Source organism: Gobio gobio (assembly GCF_949357685.1).
Source record: "Gobio gobio genome assembly, chromosome: 22".
NCBI lineage: Eukaryota > Metazoa > Chordata > Actinopteri > Cypriniformes > Gobionidae > Gobio > Gobio gobio.
Genome location: NC_137118.1, coordinates 40,062,138 through 40,080,439, shown reverse-complemented (window position 1 = coordinate 40,080,439; position 18,302 = coordinate 40,062,138). Strand labels below are relative to the sequence as shown.

The 18,302-nt window shown below is 37.9% G+C and overlaps 1 protein-coding gene across 7 annotated transcripts in view; it reads left to right on the top strand.

The window, feature by feature from the left end:
- Positions 1-18,302, top strand: part of ssbp2b (single stranded DNA binding protein 2b) — a 140,872-nt gene that overhangs the window by 84,892 nt on the left and 37,678 nt on the right. For all 7 annotated transcript variants that reach the window (XM_079804342.1, XM_079804340.1, XM_079804341.1 and 4 more), the window contains one exon: positions 17,855-17,944. In XM_079804342.1, the coding sequence (XP_079660468.1) occupies positions 17,855-17,944 (90 nt within the window). The remainder of the gene's footprint in view (positions 1-17,854; positions 17,945-18,302) is intronic.

Sequence of the window (18,302 nt, the reverse complement as noted above, 5' to 3'; positions counted from 1 at the left end):
TGTGGGCGCTTGAGAGCGTTTTGGCAGCGCAGAGGGTTTTTTTCAGTTGAGACTTTTTGCTTGTTATGATACGGAATATCCACGGAAGTGTACTAGTATCTAATTTCACAGATAGTTTGTTTCTGTATTGATTCTATATAAAAATGCTGATACAATGTAAAGTATTTGCTCTGGCTCTTGTTTTAAATTATTTTGTTCCGTATTTTACTGCTTGTTTTCATCTGTTGACGTTGTACACGCAGAATATGTTGCGGTTGGTCGGTGTTGTATTTGTCCAGCCCCTCCTCCGTTGTGATTGGACGGCTGGGTGAAAAGTGACAGCAAGGAGCGCGGCGTTTTACTCAAAGTTGATCATTCTTCAACTCTCGGCGACCAGTAAAAAACGCTGAACGTTCATCGCTTGAGCGTGAAATACTCGCTCAGAGCCTCGTTACGCTCATGGCGTTCTAAAAACGTCTTCTTAACGCCTAAGTGTATAAAGCTATACAATGAATTTGGACTACATAGTACAGATTATTTGGTCTGATGAGAAATAATTCTGTTCATATTGAGATATTGAGGAAAATCTGAGCACAGAATGAGATATTATTGAGACATCTGTTGAAACTCTTAAAAAGAAAAATCTCATCTTGAAGAAACAATTGAGAAATTAAAGAGATCTCATCTGTAATTTTTCTTTCCTTTGACTCTTTGGTCGCATTTACACTGAAGGTCTTGATGCCCAATTCCGATTTGTTTGTATATCCGACTATGATGACCAGCTTACATCTTCTTTTAAAAGTGACCCATATCCGATATCTGCATCTACACTATACACGTGGCGAAACAACCCAAGTTAGACGTACTGACCCAGAAGAACCTTAGGCTGAAAAGGGATAAAAAATATTGTGATTAGCAATGGATGCAGACAAAATGATAACACAATCTTTTGCTTTCCGCACCATCTTTAAAGTCCCAGTGAACCGGAAGTTGCAACGTATTTTATTTCAATGCTGTGACTTATTTCCAAGTGAAATGGTATATTGAATAGAGGGCAGGGTTTTACTTCAGTGCTCCTCCTCTCTATCTCTCGCTCATAGCAGACTAACGGTTGGAGGGGAGTGGTTAAGGATATTCAAACCCAAGCCGTCATACAGTCGTCATCGGAAAGGGAACGCCATTCCGGACCAGAAGTTACTTTCAGATTTTGATTAAAGATTACCATGCAAAAAATATTTTTTTCTGTGTATTAACATAGAAAAATGGTACAGAAAAGCATGGATGAATTGTTCACCCTAAGACATGTAATGTGTGCTAACAAAGTGAATAAGATCGATTTTGATTTCATGAGGACTTTAAAGGTCAGCAAAACATTGGTGTCTGGTCTCTTGTCACTGTGGTTGTTATCCAGTTGACATCATTCACCACCGTCGCTTTTTCAATGACGAAATACGACTTGCATTGATGGGAATATCCGATCTGTCCACTTACATGGCAGACGCAAATGCACGTATCAGATTCATATTATATTTATTTCCTCATATGAATGAGGCCTGAAATGGATCTGAGAATATCGGAATCCATGTGCTTTTTTCCTGTTTACTTGTTCGTGGGTCACATCCGCTCTGTGCCATACGAGAGGAAAAAATTTGATCACTTCATCCATCTTTCGCTAAAAGAAAATGTATTTTTGGCTCATTTGGATGAACGACAACAACTCCCAGAATGCACTTGCTTCGCTGCCCTGCGAGGCCACTCCTAAGCCACGCCTACCGGTTACATCTCTTGCCCACCGTGGCACCGCCCCACCGTCGTTTTCATTTTTATAGTCATAAAATAATTTACTTCAGTTAGAGAACAGACACTGCAATGAAAAACTGTGTCTGCTCAATACAGCACGAGCCAAACGAGAGTCGCAGCACAAATGCAGCAGGGTCAGATTTCATTCATCAGAGAGTGAAGAGCTGACAGACCAGATGATCGCGGAAGATTTGGTTTCAAAGTGAAATGCGCCTATTTAAGTGAGTTTTGTCATTGTACAGTTTTGTTGTTGTGTTTTCATGAACCCACAATTCAAGCCAGCCGCCCCCGAATTGGCGCTAATTTTAAACCTAAACTAAAATGAGCATGGCCGACCAGCATTCATTCACGGCCTTACAGTCATTTGCGGTGTGTCCAGCCTGGCGTGTTTTCAGTTCATGCCTATGGAAGCTTATCTTTCATAGGAATTCATTGAAAACACTTGCTTTGCTCCGCACCGCTCCGTTATGAATGTCTGTGCGGCCGTCTGTGTCTTACATTCTGTGAGTGAGATCCCACCCCTATGGGCGGGTTGAAAACATGCATAACTAGCTCCTACTACTGGCTGTAGTCTCTAGACTCTGGCCAAAAAAGCCTCAGATAACGCAAAATGACGATATTTGTGTCATCTGAGGCTTTTTTCCAGACATAAAATACATAATTCTCTTGTCTCAGGGGATATGAGGGGCAGAAGCACGATCATTCGAATATACTACTGGGTTTCTACTGATACAAAGCTTAATGCTAATCGCTGAAGTAACCCTTTAAGCTCCGGGTATACTTACATTTCCGCGTCCGCACAGCTTTCAAAATATACTGAACCGCGGATGGGCACGGATGGCTAAGTTCGACACATGCGCAGTACAACTTTTTTTAAATACTCTACCAGATATCGGAGGGCAGCACTGAGTTGTGTCATCAACAGGACATTCGCTCAGCTGGGCGAAGAAAAGTAGTGGATCAACCATCGCAGTATAGTTCAGAAGAAACAACAACGCACAAACTTTGCACAAACGTTCGTCAAGGTCACCGTCCATTGTAGTGTTTTCCTCCTCCTGTTTCAAGTGTGTTGTTTTTTAATTGCTCTTTTTGCACTCTTCTTCAACGACTGCACACTGTGCACAGTACTGTGTATTGCCACCTAGTGCACTCTTCTGTCTTTTATTGTGCATGCGCTGTTGTACACGCACCGTTCATCTCAAAAATTGGGCTGCACGCGCACGGGGTGTGCGGACATCCACGAACCCTCCTGATGACGAAAATTACATCATGCGGATGGTGCATGGACGGCCTAAGTATACTTTGGGCTTTAGAGTTCACCCTTTACCAACCTCCTACCAACCACAAAGTGATTCTCAAAGTTCAACTTTTACCAACCTCCCAGCGAGCACCATGTGAAACCCACAACGCTCATGTTAAATTATTGAGGGTTCTTTTTCTGGAGAAACCCCTGAGGCCCTGTTTACACCTGGCGTTTTAATCCCTTTTAATCTCTTTTGTCCACTTTCAACCACTTCTGTCCCGATTTCTTTGTCTATGGGTGGCTAAATAAATGTTTTTTTTCCAGATCTTTCAATCTAATGGATGAAATAAACTCACGCAATTTACATATGAACGCGACTGGAGATGACGGTTTCGTTTCTGCTCTGACAGCTACAAGACCGGGCTGAGCGCAGCGAGTGTTTGTTAGAAATCAGGAATGGTGAAAGAACATTGAGCTTGGTACGTTTTTCCTCTTCAAACCAAATTTGGGTCTTTAGCCGACAAAGTTTGAATCCCGTTTGGCTAGCGCACTTCCCGTAATGTTTACGCATTAAGCCAGTAGGCAGAGAGTAGGCGTCTTTTGTGGCTGTTTAAACGCATTCGACCACATGAGCGTCTACACTACGAAAGCAGTACGATCTAATGCATTTTCGACTACCTCTGGAAGAGGTCAAAAGTAGACAAACTCAAAACGACCCCGTTTACACCTGTATTTATCGTCGTCCACTTGTGATCTGATCGACGAAAGTGCATCTTAATACCAGGTGTAAACAGGGCCTGAGAAGCAGGAGGTTTGGGTCTCTGTGGAGAATTATTTGAGTTCATATTGAGATATCGGGTAAAATATGAGCACAGAATATTATTGAGACATCTGTTGAAACTCTACAGGATTATGGAGATCGTTTTCTTCAAGAAACACATCTGTGAAGCATGCATGTCTCAGTGATTTTTATTTCCTAAGTTAATTGTCAGAGTTCAACCTTTACCAACCTCCTACCGACCACAAAGCGATTGTGATGAAAGCCACGACAAGCGGCTCGTGTTGTCAGCAACCACATGGCGGCTTTGTTGTGGTCACGCGTGTGACATGTCAACATGTACGTATAGCCTGGCAGACAATACTGTAATACTTTGGTGTAATTGCTGTAGTCAGATGGAGGAGTTTCGACACAGTGTGGTTTATTCCAGGCGAGCGCTTGGATCTCATTCCTCGTCTAGCGTTGGTGGACCTCCAGGGAGGTGCAGTGCACTGGAGCCGTTTCCTAGGCAACCTTTTTTTTTCCATCTGGGCTTTGAAACGAGGACCTGATGTGATTGTTAGCAGCTTGGGCTTGTGCCATTGAGTATGCGGCTCTATCTTAGCCTTCACTTCCCTGAAACTCCATGACATCACCGATTCCCACGACGACATATCGTCTGATGGACACACATTAGTGCTCCGTCAATAGAAAATATGCTTACGTAAGGGGTTTGGTTATTCATAATACATTTATTCAATTTTGTTGGGAAGCCACGTTACAATAGCCTTGGCCTTTTGAAATTATGCTTTTAATGGCACTTGTAATCATTTTTATAGGTTGTTTGGACTATGTTTTAAGTGAAGTATATTATATTCTGCCTTCTTGTATCAACTACAAACGCTAGCGATCAATTTCAAGCAAGCATCACTATTTCTATTGCTCCTGGCTGACGATAAACTGGACCACAGGCTGGACACATGTCATATCTGCCAAAAAAACATTTAAAATGCCTTAGCATTGTGAGTTTTGGATGAAAAAACACGTCACATTTTCTATATTTATTAGGTTACAATAGAAGCAATAGCTGTTTATCAGCTGACAATGGCAGCCTATGTGTGTCTCCAGTACATTTAGCACAGGCATTGACCTCTTGTTTTCTATCTCCTAAGTTTCCTTGTTGTGGTTGGATTGTTGATAGCAACTGGCTTACTGTTGTTTTTGCTGTTGACATGCATTTATTCCACTTACCTATTTTGTGCAGAGGCCACATCTTACTACATATTTAATTTTGTAGCATTTTTAGCAAGTATTATATAATAATGTTCCACCTTCTCTCTAACCCTTACAAATATACAGGCTGTTTTGGCTACTGTACCATTCAATGATCTCTGTTATGAATGGCTGACCTCTTCAGATAAATGATTAACAACGCCCCCACTAAAGCTGATGAGTACGGTATGTGTGTTATTATGTAAACGTGGATGGTATCAGGGGTTTAACAGTAAGGGTTTTTTTAGGCAAATTTTTACCTGCCTTGCCAACATTTTCACTGGCCCTAATTCAAGAAGTTATGAATGTGAAATTATTTTTTAATTATATTTAAGGACATCTTACATTTTCTCATTTTAAATGCGTAATGTTTATTTATTTTAGCCCAGAATGAATTATTAAGACATCTGTTAAAACGTTAAATGATTTTTGAAAGAGAACAATTGTAAATGTTAGATATAAAATAAAAAAACATGTATATACAAATAAATATATAAATCATTTTTATTATATATTTTTCACTCTTTACAAAGACAATTTGAAACAATAATTTGCAATTAATTAAAATAATACAGTTTTTATAATTATAAAAGAAAATTAAACACTTATGGAAGATGATGGCATTCATGGCAAAATATTGCTATTTACAACCCATTCTTACTGATGCTACCAAAATGATTACAAGTAGGCCTGGGCAATATGGCCAACAAAATTATCACAATACATTTTTTCTTATCAGTCGATATTGATAATTATCACGATAAATGTCAAATCTTTATTTCTTTCAGTTTAAACTCAGATTTTTGCTACTGAGTGAAAGTTTTAGAAAGCAGACAGTTAGTTGTGGGTTTTATTTTCAGAACATGACAAACACTTGTCAGCCAGATGAACATTTCACAAATCTGAGGTACAATATTCAAAACATTGATAATGATAAAATATTTTTTTTCTACATCAAAATATGCACGAGTAAACTTAATTAAAACCATTTTTCCTTTACATAATATCTTATTATAGAAATTAATTTCTTAGTTTCTGCATGTTCTAACGGGTGATATTGTTTCAAATCATGAAATAGATTTATGTTCCCTGACATTGATGGCACAATGCAGAAGTAAATTTATGTTCATTAACAAAAACATCTGTAAAAATGGTAAAAACCTCATATTTAAAGGGTGAAATGTAACTATTCTGACGGAGTTAGGACTCTACTTTTATTAAAATTAAGCATTGGTCATCCATAGTATCATACATTTAGATCATGATAATCATACACTATATTGCCAAAAGTTTTGAGATCCTACATGAACTTTAATGACATCCCATTCTTAATCTGTAAGGTTTAATATGGAGTTGGCCCACCCTTTGCAGCTATAACAGCTTCAACTCTTCTGGGAAGGCTTTCCACAAGGTTTAGGGGTGTGTTTATTGGAATTTTTGACCAGAAGCGCATTTGTGAGGTCAGGCACTGATGTTGGACGAGAAGGCTTAGCTCACAGTCTCCGCTCTAATTCATCCCAAAGGTGTTCTATCAGGTTGAGCTCAGGACTCTGTGTAGGCCAGTCAAGTTCCTCCACACCAAACTCGCTCATCCATGTCTTTATGGACGTCCCCAAACTGTTCCCACAAAGTTGGGAGCATGAAATTGTCCAAAATGTCTTGGTATGCTGAAGCATTAAGAGTTCCTTTCACTGGAACTAAGGGGCCAAGCCCAACCCCTGAAAAACAACCCACACCATAATCCCCCCTCCACCAAACTTTACACTTGGCACAATGCAGTCAGGCAAGTACCGTTCTCCTGGCAACCGCCAAATCCAGACTCGTCTATCGGATTTCCAGACAGAGAAGTGTGATTCGTCACTCCAGAGAACACGTCTCCACTGCTCTAGAGTCCAGTGGTGGCATGCTTTACATGCAGCTGCTCGGCCATGGAAACCCATTCCATGAAGCTCTCTACACACTGTTCTTGAGCTAATCTGAAGGCCACACAAAGTTTGGAGGTCTGTAGCTATTGACTTCCACTTTGTTATAATACTACTTACAGTTGACCGTGGAATGTTTAATAGTGAGGAAATTTCACAAATGGACTTCGAACACCTGAATTCAATGATTTGGAGGGGTGTACCTATACTTTTGGCAATATAGTGTAAGTTATACATTATATATACAAATATATAAATGATGGCACAAGTTTTATTAATTTGTGGGTGATCCATAAATTAAGATATAGATTTAACATCACATTTACCTTCTAAAAATGTAACTTTTAAAAACATGCCAATCTTTATGAACAAACACAGCCAAAGCAAACAATCGATGTAAACAATAATAAACAAGCACATAGCCTGGGTGGAAATAATACATGCCCCACCTATTGTAAACCTACCACCTTTTGGCTAAGGCATTTGTATTATGAATTATTCAGTGGCTACTTTTCAGGGACTTCGGTTACCGTTTGGCTTGATGGCACCTTGGGTTTAATTCACCATCCTGCAGGTTCTGGTTGTTTCTTAAGCCTTCTATCGAGTGTAATGGGCCTGTAAGCTCTACATTCTTGCGACAGAGAGCTTGAAGTGCCGGGTGTAATAACGGCATTCTTGGAATTGTGAGGGAACTGATAAAACGCACATCCTGCTGGGAGTTTATTTAAGAGAAGACGGAAAAGGATTAAAACGCCGTGGCTTGACGCATATTTGCCACGGTGGGTATAGCGAAACAGCTATTTAAGCACAGGTTTAGCTTTAAAACCTGTCAACGGCAGCACAGATCTCATTTGTAAATGCTGTTTTGCAGCATGGTCATGAGACCATGGTTACTATATCAAAGCAAAATAAGTACCGCGATCATTTGAGATTCCTTCCAAATGACAGACCCTTTCCATCAATTGGCAGGTCCGTCCTCCTGTGTCCAGTTGGCGAATGTTAATTAAAGGACTTCTGACAATCAACAACTCAACAGCATGCTGCGGGAGTCCCTCCACCTGTGCAGGCCCACTTGATTCCTGGTGGATATGGAGCGTGTTCCCGATTAGCACTGATTAATGAAATAAATTACTTGCTACAGGGAGTGAGATTGAGTGACTGGAGAGTGTTAACGGACTGCCCGCTCTCCTATCCGTGTGGTCATCAATAACAGGGACCTGTAGGCTCTTATTTTTTGCTGATTAGAGACCTGTTGGTCATCAAAACTTGGGTACAAGGTGCTAGAGCTTTAAATTGAAGCCTGAACCCGACCCGTCCCCGAGCTCATTTAACCCGACCATTACATTGACATGTAATGACCCGACCCGAGGTCTGTTTCTCACAGCATATACCATTTTTGCAATATAATGTATTTAAAGATTGCTTGCAACGATAAACAAATACATGTACAAACACAGGCACAGCGGCCCCATCAGCACAGCAGTAAGAGGAAAAGCACAGACGTAACTTTGCTGTGGTCGAACAGGTGTAACTGTCACACATTTCTCTGGAACTCAAACTTTAAACTCCAAAAAGTTCACGCTGTGTTGCTAAACTATTTGCAGAAATATATCCTTCTCAGTAGACTACGAGTTATGAAGGAAGAGAACGGCATCGACAGTTGATCATAATTTTTCCTGCATCATTTAGAACTGCGATAAGTTTCCCCTCAGTCATTTTTTGCGTTATCGCACTCATGGTTAATGTTTGCTTGTGCTTTATCTCTCTCGCGTGCTCTTTTGTTCACAACACAGCAAACAGGCAAAGCACACGGCACGCAAACTATATGTATATAGCCGATTTAGTTTTTCTTAGTTACAAAACCCGAGGTTCAGTTTTTTTCGGGTCGGGTCGGTTACACTCTGAAAAAAAAAGATTCTATATGGCACCGAAAATGGTTCTTGGCTCGTAATCATTGGGGAACCTTTTTAAGAGCTACATAGAACCAATTTTGCCGCTTTAGTGGTTCTTCATCGGTTCTTCAGAGGTTCTTCACCGGTTCTTTGACTAAGGTGCTATATAGCACCGCTACCATGTACAGAACATGTTAAGATATGGTGCTATATAGCACCAAAAGTGGTTCCTCTATGATTACGACGAAGAACCATTTTTGGTGCCATATAGAACCTTTTTTTTTTTTTTGAGTGTAGCAGTCCTCTACAAAGTGCACAGCATATGATATATTCATGTCGGAATGATCGTAGTTATGAGATGAGCACACAACAATGTGACCACAATGGCCCGTGGGAAACTCTTTGAGCTCTGACTTTCTAAGCTTGGGGCATGAATTAAAAAATATTAGCAGAAGCAAAGTAATAAAGTTGTCGTATTATAGTTTTGTAACTTTATAATTCTAAATGTTACAAATGATTTGTACATTTTTGGGTGGTTTCACTAAACTAGTGAGTAAAAATAATAAAATAAAGTAATTATTCATTATTAAAAGTTATTCATTTGGAAAAAAAAAGATCTAATAGGAAGGAAGATAACGCATGACAATGGAGAGTGGCCCGACTCTCTATACTAATGAAATGTACGAGAGTCTGGTAGGACCAGGCTAACAGGTCGGAGGCTATTAGCCTAGCCTGGCCCGTTGAAAGGCCTGGCTCGCACTGGCCCGACAGTGGAATTGCTAATGAACATGTTGCCAGTCTTTGGCAACAATGCAACAAAAATCCCCAGAAATCTCTATAACAGGACTTGAAGGCAGCAATATATCAGTAAAACTGAGTGTCTTCTACCTACAAATAGCTTCTTATGGACGGTGTGTTACAAGAGAAGATCAATTCAGTATGCTGGTTTAATGCTTTATCCAGCATTGATATATAGTACAAACAAAAGGCTCTCAGCATTTCAAACAAACAGCCACAACTGCACAAATTCACCCTCTGAGCTTAAAAAAGCTAATGGGTTTTAACATTTGTGACTTCACAGCATTGCTTTGGTGCACAATAGCAGCATTATCCCTGAACATGACGGCTGGGCTATAGTTATGTTTACAATAACATTCCCGAGAAACATTCTCAAAAGTTGAGAGACATGAAAATGACCTATAATGTAACAAATAACACGTAAAAATGATTATTTATTTACTAGTTTATTTTAGCAATTCGAGCAACATTAATCACGCATAGAAACAATAATGGTGATGGTCACAGCATTCATTTATCTAAGATAAATTTGCATTAAAAATAACTTGAATATTTCATTTCACTAATGTATTATTTCAATAATCTAAATCTAAACAACACATAAAAGGGAATGAAAAATGTAGTTCACCCAAAAGTGAAAAATTTGTCATAATTTATTTTGACAGTTATTCCAAACCTGTATGAATTTCATTCTTCTGCTGAAGATATTATGAAGAATATGGGTAACCAGACAGACTTCCATAAGGAAAAAAGTGTGTTTTTTGGTTACCAACATTCTTTCAAATATTTTCAGCAGAAGAAAGAAATCCATACAGGTTTGGAACAACATGAGGGTGAGTAAAAACACTTCCATTTTTGGGTGAACTATCTCTTTAAGTATCACTATTTTTAGTTAGTCACTCTATAAAGCTGGCAGGGCAAGCTCTGTTTTGTGTAAACTGTACTAGTGTCTGCAAAGCAAAATAACATAAACGTTAAATCTACGGCGACTGACAGAGTGCAGCGCTTCCAGCAAATCCAGCCTACGAATTTGGATATAAAGTAATTAATTAAGAACACTTTCCCTCTCATTACTGTTCCCATTTAGTAGTTTGGGAACATTGGACGCAGCCTGCCATGAACATCCATCTGTTACAGCATAAAACGGCAAACCATAATATATTTTTAACTGAATTGCTTGTAGAAGAGACTAACATGAAGGCAGAACAGAAAAACCTCCCATGGTGCACCTGGGGTCAGTTCAGGACATTTGGTAATCCAGTTGGCAGTCCTCAAATCAAGCCTCTTAAATGGGATATTACACAGTCTGGGTCACCAGCATGGGGTCTGGGGATGGGATGGAGGGGCTAATAGTTACCCCACTGCACCTCCCCAGGAGACAAATCCGCTACAGGGAACGGTAATGAGGATCCCACTCTGGCACTGCCAGCCCTGCTCTATGAGTGGACAAACATTTGGACTGGAAATTTCTCTTGGGAAGCCGACAATGCTGCTCATCTGAAGTCTGTTCCGTCTTTGTTTTGGCAGAAGCGCTCGACGCACATTGTCATCGCTCTGTGATGCCTTTGCAGTGACGATTAACAGCTCAGATCGGAATAAAGACTCTGAGATCACCTTCTGCTGTTCTGTGTTGACATTGTTTCTGCTCTGTGATTAATTAAACTGTATGTATAAAATTCAACTGAGCTCCTATTACACATTAAGAGAGAGAGAAATGAGGACGAAAAAAGGAGCCTTATTACACTCATGGGCGTAGATTACGTGGGGGACGGCAGGACATGTCCCCCGCACTTTTAATAAAACGTATATTCATCCTTCGCACTTTTACCGGGTCTCACCGGTCCTAGTCGACCCTCTCCGTGTGGGATTTGAACCGGCGTCTGACTACTGAACTAGGGAGCTGATTGAGACGCACCCAAGGTTTACTTGCATCGCTCTTACTGGCCTACGTCTGTTACATAGGCAAGTGTGTTTACGTTGAAGCCAATGAAAATAAATCTATATTTGAATCCACATGCGTATAAAGCAGGGGCGTAAATTGCGGGGGGGTCGGGGGGGACAGGACCCCCTCCAATCTGAGGGCTGTCCCCCCCATAAAAACCATGCTGAGTATTGTAAATAATATAATGATATATACTTATTTCTTTAATTTATATATACATATTTGGAAACCGAGAACTATCGCGCTCAGACTTGGACTGCAGAAAACGCGTAAATACGCCTTTTCTTTTATTTCGATCTGGAGTCTAATAAAAGTTAAAAATTAAGAAAAAATGGTAGCTTATGTAGGCTATAAAGTCCCTTGTTTCAGAATAGTAAATGTTAATGTTAGCCCTTTTCTTTCCCTATTTCTGTTTGCTGCTGCATCCTTTACGTCTTTGGCTGCTCTCAATTTCTCCAACTACGGGCTAGGCCACGGATAAAACAGAAAATGCGTGCTGCGTTAATAAAATTAGTGCCGTTAAAATGAATTTGTGTTAACGCGTTATTAACGCCTTTAGAAATTATATTTCTCAATTGCACAAATCCTTCATTAGTACATTTGAAAAACACACTTAAGAGAATCCAGTTTTTTTAACTATTGCAATTACAACAGGAAACACACTTTTTAAGGTGCACAATCTCCACCTCCAACATTGCCAAAAGACAATGAACACAATTCTGCACAAAATATGACAGTATAAGTTATCAGAACTTAAATATACACTATACATAAATGTGCCAAAAATATATATGCAATCAGATATATAAAAAATGTAACGAGAGCAGTGAGCATCAATAATATAAAATATTAAGAATAATACACAAATAAAATATAGAATACATTTTCTAAATTGTACAAATCCTTCATCACACTTTACAGATCTGTCATTACACGCTATATTAATCTAAGGCCGCATTTACACTGCAAGTTTCAAGAAGAGACCCAATGACCGGCGAACGTGCAGGAAAAAAAGAACATGGATTCCGATATTCTCAGATCGATTTCAGGCCTCACTCATATGTGGAAATTAATAAATCTGATATGAATCGGATACGCGCATTTGCGCCTGCCATGTAAGCGAAGAGATCGGGTATTCCCCTGTCTATGCGAGTCGTACGTCATTGAAAAAGTGCCTTTTTTTTAAAGGATTGCGGTACAGATATATCTATAACAAATGAAACATCTCTAGTTAACAAGCAGAGTAATTTCGGTCGTTTGTGTAAATTAAAAGGCGATCTGGCGCTGAAATGTGTTGCTTTTGAAATCAGTGCTCGTTGTCGCTGTTGTCAGTGACAGCGGCTCGTGCACAGATGCGCGCTTCAGTCCCGTTGTGGAGACTCTCTATTCGTTCCAGTGAAAACACAAAATAAAATGCACACAAACATGTCCCTGCCCTTGATATACAATCACTGAATTGAGAAATCAACTTTCCTTTGAGCCTTTGATATATAATAGTTCATCGTGATATGAAAATATCCTGTAAGTTTCAGAGCTGAAAACTTCCTTGTTTGTCAAAGAAACAATTTTATTGACACCAGGCCTAGAAAAAGCTTGATCTCAGAATATGCCAACCCTTGACATTATCGAATGCAGAAGCACCGCCTCAAGCCCGCCCACCGACTCGTGGAGCTAAATGGGTCACGCTACCGAGCGTACACGTGCGAAAGACATTGCACGTTTGTTCGCTTCATTTCACAGCGGAATCGATTGTAAACAAGATACAGGTCGAGACTGGATTTGCAGACATATTGAGATTAAAACACCTGTCAGGCTGGAGAATCCTTTATTTGAGGTGTTATTGGTTCATTCGTAATAAGACTCGGACATGTAACGTTATGGGCCAGGGCTCGCAAAGCCCAACGTCCCGGGCCTATGTGTTTTTCAGATGGGCTGCCAAAATGTAAGCCCGGCCTTCAGACTATCTTAAATAGTGAAATAACATTCCTTTCTTGCACGTGTGTGTGTGTGTATATACGGTTCGTGGTTATATTCACTGATCGGGCGGGCCAAGTAATAAGAAAATAACATTCCAATCAATCGCGGGTGGATGAGAGATGAATCATTGTGTTTGTTTGATAAAGACATTTTGCGAGTCCTGTGAGCGCTTCCCCAAGCACTTTCAAAACAATCCCCACACGTACTTAGGGGAGCAGAAGCTCATTAAATATGCAAATCTTATCCAATCCTAGCCGTGGGCGTTTACTTCCAAGTCTTCAGTGCGGCAAGCCATTAGAAAACGAGCGTTTCTTCAGAGAGTTATGACTTATTCATTATGATGTTTTTGAATGTAAAAACCACGCAAATGTCATAAGTTTACCTCAGACAACAGTATAAAAAAATTTAAAAAGCCAGTTCATGACCCCTTTAATGAGTAAAAAAAACTATACGAGGGTGGATTCGAACCCAAAACCTCTGAAGTGCTCAACAGTTCAGTGGCTTTGTGTACATAATGCAGCTGCAGAGGGCGCCAATTCCCCACACAGTGAAATTATATATAATAGAAAACCACTTCGCGGCGCAGAGGATTTATTTATTTTTTACTGGTTTTAATCTGGTTGATTTTATACACCTGTGGCCATGGAAGTGATTGGAACACCTAAATTCAATGATTTGGAGGGGTGCCCCAATACTTTTGACAATATAGTGTATATATATATATTACAAACCCATTCCATGGGTGTATATATTTATTGTAATTAATTAATTTTAATTGAAATTTTGAATGTTATCATGTTGATAGTGTCCGCCCCATCTAGGAAATCTGGCCAAACTGAAATTCATGCAAGCCATTTTGGGGTTAACTATGCCTTTAATTGTGCAAGAAAGAGTCAATGAATCTCTATATTTAATATAATTGATTCATTTGACGTCATCTTTGGCATATTTTGTACACCGTATTCTGCAGTCAATAGTATTAAGAACACCGGCCACAAATTCTCCTCAGCCAAACACTTAAACGTATTAGCTTCAGTGTGTCACTGTTAACGCTTTTATCACTTAGATTTTAAGACAGTCAGACATCTTTTCTTATTACATTAGTGCCATTTTAGTTTCCCCTGAATGGGATGCACGCTAAATGAAAGTTACTCTAATCAGAGGCCAGATTTTATTGCCGTGCCCTCGGCGGCGAGGGTTTTATGACTGACTGTGGACCCGTGAAGAGCCGAGGGACGTTAGTTTATCTTTGTTGGTAGTTTTGATAGAGTGCTTGCTCAGCACGGAGGGCATTAGGCTCATTATTGTGCCGCTACTATCAGGAGATGAGACTTCAGCATTACTGCAGGAAAACACAATATTCAGCCCCTCGCAGTGGGATCTTATTTACCACGAGTGTGCTGTGACAAAAGATGGCTTCAGCGTCGATAAAACGGCACGGATGTTTGCGCCAGTAGTGATTTTGATTACGTCTTGTTGAACTGTTGTCGAAAGTGCTGTAGCTATTTTCATTGTATAGCCGTCTAGCATTAGAAAACACTCCTTTCCGAGTCGTATGTATCTCCACCTTCAATTTGCCAGCAACTTCTTTGTTATTACTGGGCGGATGTGAGTGCATTTCCCCTGCTCATTTCCCTGTGTGCCAGGGGTAATCAGACTGTTGTGTCTAAGTGTGTCTCTCACTCTCTTTCTCTCCGACTGCATGTCAGTAATGCTCCGCGCACACAATCTCAAGTCGTTGCAGCACATCCCGTCTTGGCTCTGTCGCCGTGCCAGCGTGCCAATCCTGCCCGGAGCTGTGGCACTTACAAGCCCCCTTGTGCTAGATAAAACATTCAATCCCAGTCCGTTTGCCACTTGACGGCTGTTGTCAGATGTCAAAACAAAGATTTTGGTGTACAGTGTTAACTGTAACTAAAAGCAGCGACGCTACTAACTTAACTACATTTTTCAGTAGTGTGACTGCGGATCGAGTGTTTTCAAAACAATGCAGCTTTTCCAGTAACTACTTTTTCCGATGAGAAGCAGTGGAGCGTGACAAAACAATTCACGTCACATTGTTGTGATGAACCTGTTTTAAAAAAAATCGTTCTTCTGTTTTGTAGCAAAATATTTCGTAAAATACAGCTGTTCATCACTGTGTTCAACTCGGTTACATAGATGAGGGTCTTTTAACAGACATGTTTATCACATTTAACAAGTTTATACGTTTTAAGTAGATATAAATACATCATATTTATATAATAATTTGAAAACAATATATATATATATATATATATATATATAACTTTTCATTGCCAAATTACTGAAGGAGCCTGATAAAAATGCTAATTTAATTTGTTGTTTGCATCTGAAGTCTTCATATATAATATTGAATTATTTAGAGGATTTGAGTAGTTAAGTTTATTGATCTATAAAGCACATTTAAAAACAACAGATGTTGAAACCAAAGTGCTGTACAAGAAATATAAAAAATTACTAATGAGATAGATAGATAGATAGATAGATAGATAGATAGATAGATAGATAGATAGATAGATAGATAGATAGATAGATAGATAGATAGATAGATAGATAGATAGATAGATAGATAGATAGATAGATAGATAGATATTCGATATATACATATTTGTTTACATATTTTATTCATGATAATATTTATTGCTATTACATTTAATTTAATAATAGTAATAAAATAAAAAATATTATATAATTTATTTATATATTCATTATTATTAATTTCATTAGTATGGGTTATATATATACAGTTATTATTATTAATTATATATACATATTGTATATATGTTTACATATTTTATTAATTATAATATTTCTTATTACATTTGATTTATTATTAATAATAAATTATTATATATGATTTTATTTATATATGCATTATTAATTTAATTAATATTGATTATATGTATTTATCATTATTTATTAATTATTCTATATACATATTTGTTTACATATTTTATTAATGATAATAATTATTGCTATTATTTATTTATATATTAATTATTATTCATTTCATTAATATGGGAGATATATATACAATTATTATTATTATATACATATTTGTTTACATATTTTATTAATTATAATATTTTTTGTTATTACATTTAATTTATTATTAATAATAAATAATTATATATTATATTATTTATATATTCATTATTATTAATTTAATTAATGTTGATTATATATAAGTATTTATTATATATATATATATATATATATATATATATATATATATATATATATATATATATATATATATATATATATATATATATATATATATATATATATATATATATATATATATATATTTATTTATTTATTTATATATATATTTATTAATGATTTAATAATAAAAAAATTATATATTATATGTCATATATTTTATTAATTATAATATTTCATATTACATTTGATTTGTTATTAATAATAAATAATTATATATTATTATTTATTTATATATTCATTATTATTAATTTAATTAATATTGATTTTATATATTTATAATTAATTTTTATAATTTTTATAATTAATTAATGTACATATTTGTTTACACATTGTATTAATAAATAATTATATTATTTACATATATGTGTGTGTGTGTGCATTTTTCATTATATTTGTTTTACATATTTTATTAATGATAACTTTTTATTATAATAAGAAGAAAAAGAAGAAAATGGATAAAAAAAAACATTTATTTCTTTAATTTATCAGAAAAATGGGAGGAATGAATTGGGATGCAGCCTTTGAGTTTGGACATGACCAGAGGGACGACCCGTCATCCATCCACCTCTGCCTGTTCTGTTCTAGCGCTGAGTGTGTGCTTTACAGAGTTTAGCACAGGAACCCGAACGGCTTCCTCATTAGCTCCCTGCATGGGGTCTGGGGCCGCCCGCGGCTCTCTGCATCCTCAGACAGAGTAATCCTGTCTCATTTCATGTCTTTTTGGCCTGCCATCTGACCTCTACCATCCCTGCCTGCTTGCTTTTATTTTACGGAGGCAGCTGAATGCATTTTCAGACAGAAAGCCAGTTCTTCTGGTGGTTAGCAGCTGTTGACAGTATCCATGTGTCTGTCTAAGAGATGTAGATTTTAGCTTCCAGGGAGTGTTTGTTTATGGGTGTGTGTGTTTGTCCTTGAGTGGTGAATGACCATCACAGTGCAGCGTTTGAGTAAGCACTGCTAGCTTTATGTGTGTGCGTTGGATGTGCTATTTAACTGGAATTGTGTGTGTATTTGTGATTGCAGAGTGCAGCGGCAGCTCCGAGTCCTGTCCTTGGAAACATGCCCCCAGGAGAGGGTATGCCAGTCGGCCCCGTTCCTCCGGGCTTCTTTCAGGTACACACACACACACATGCATGCATATGCTGCATAGCCATGGAAAGCTATGATCCCAGCAGACTTAACTGCCATATATCAGAAGGTTTTTTTTTTATTATTAAATATTAGCGTACTGCTTACTTCATACTAGGGCTGGGTGTCAACACAAATTTCATGTTTTCAATTTCATTTCATTCTATATCAATTCATTCGGATATCAGGTATAGTGCATGTACATTTTTCTCAAGGATAAAAAAACTTTGGATTTGTATACAAAATTACACATAATAATAATAATGTTAATAACTTTTTAATGACATAATTATGTGTCATCATTTCGTTTATTTGAAATCTAAACATTTAAACGGCGGCTGTC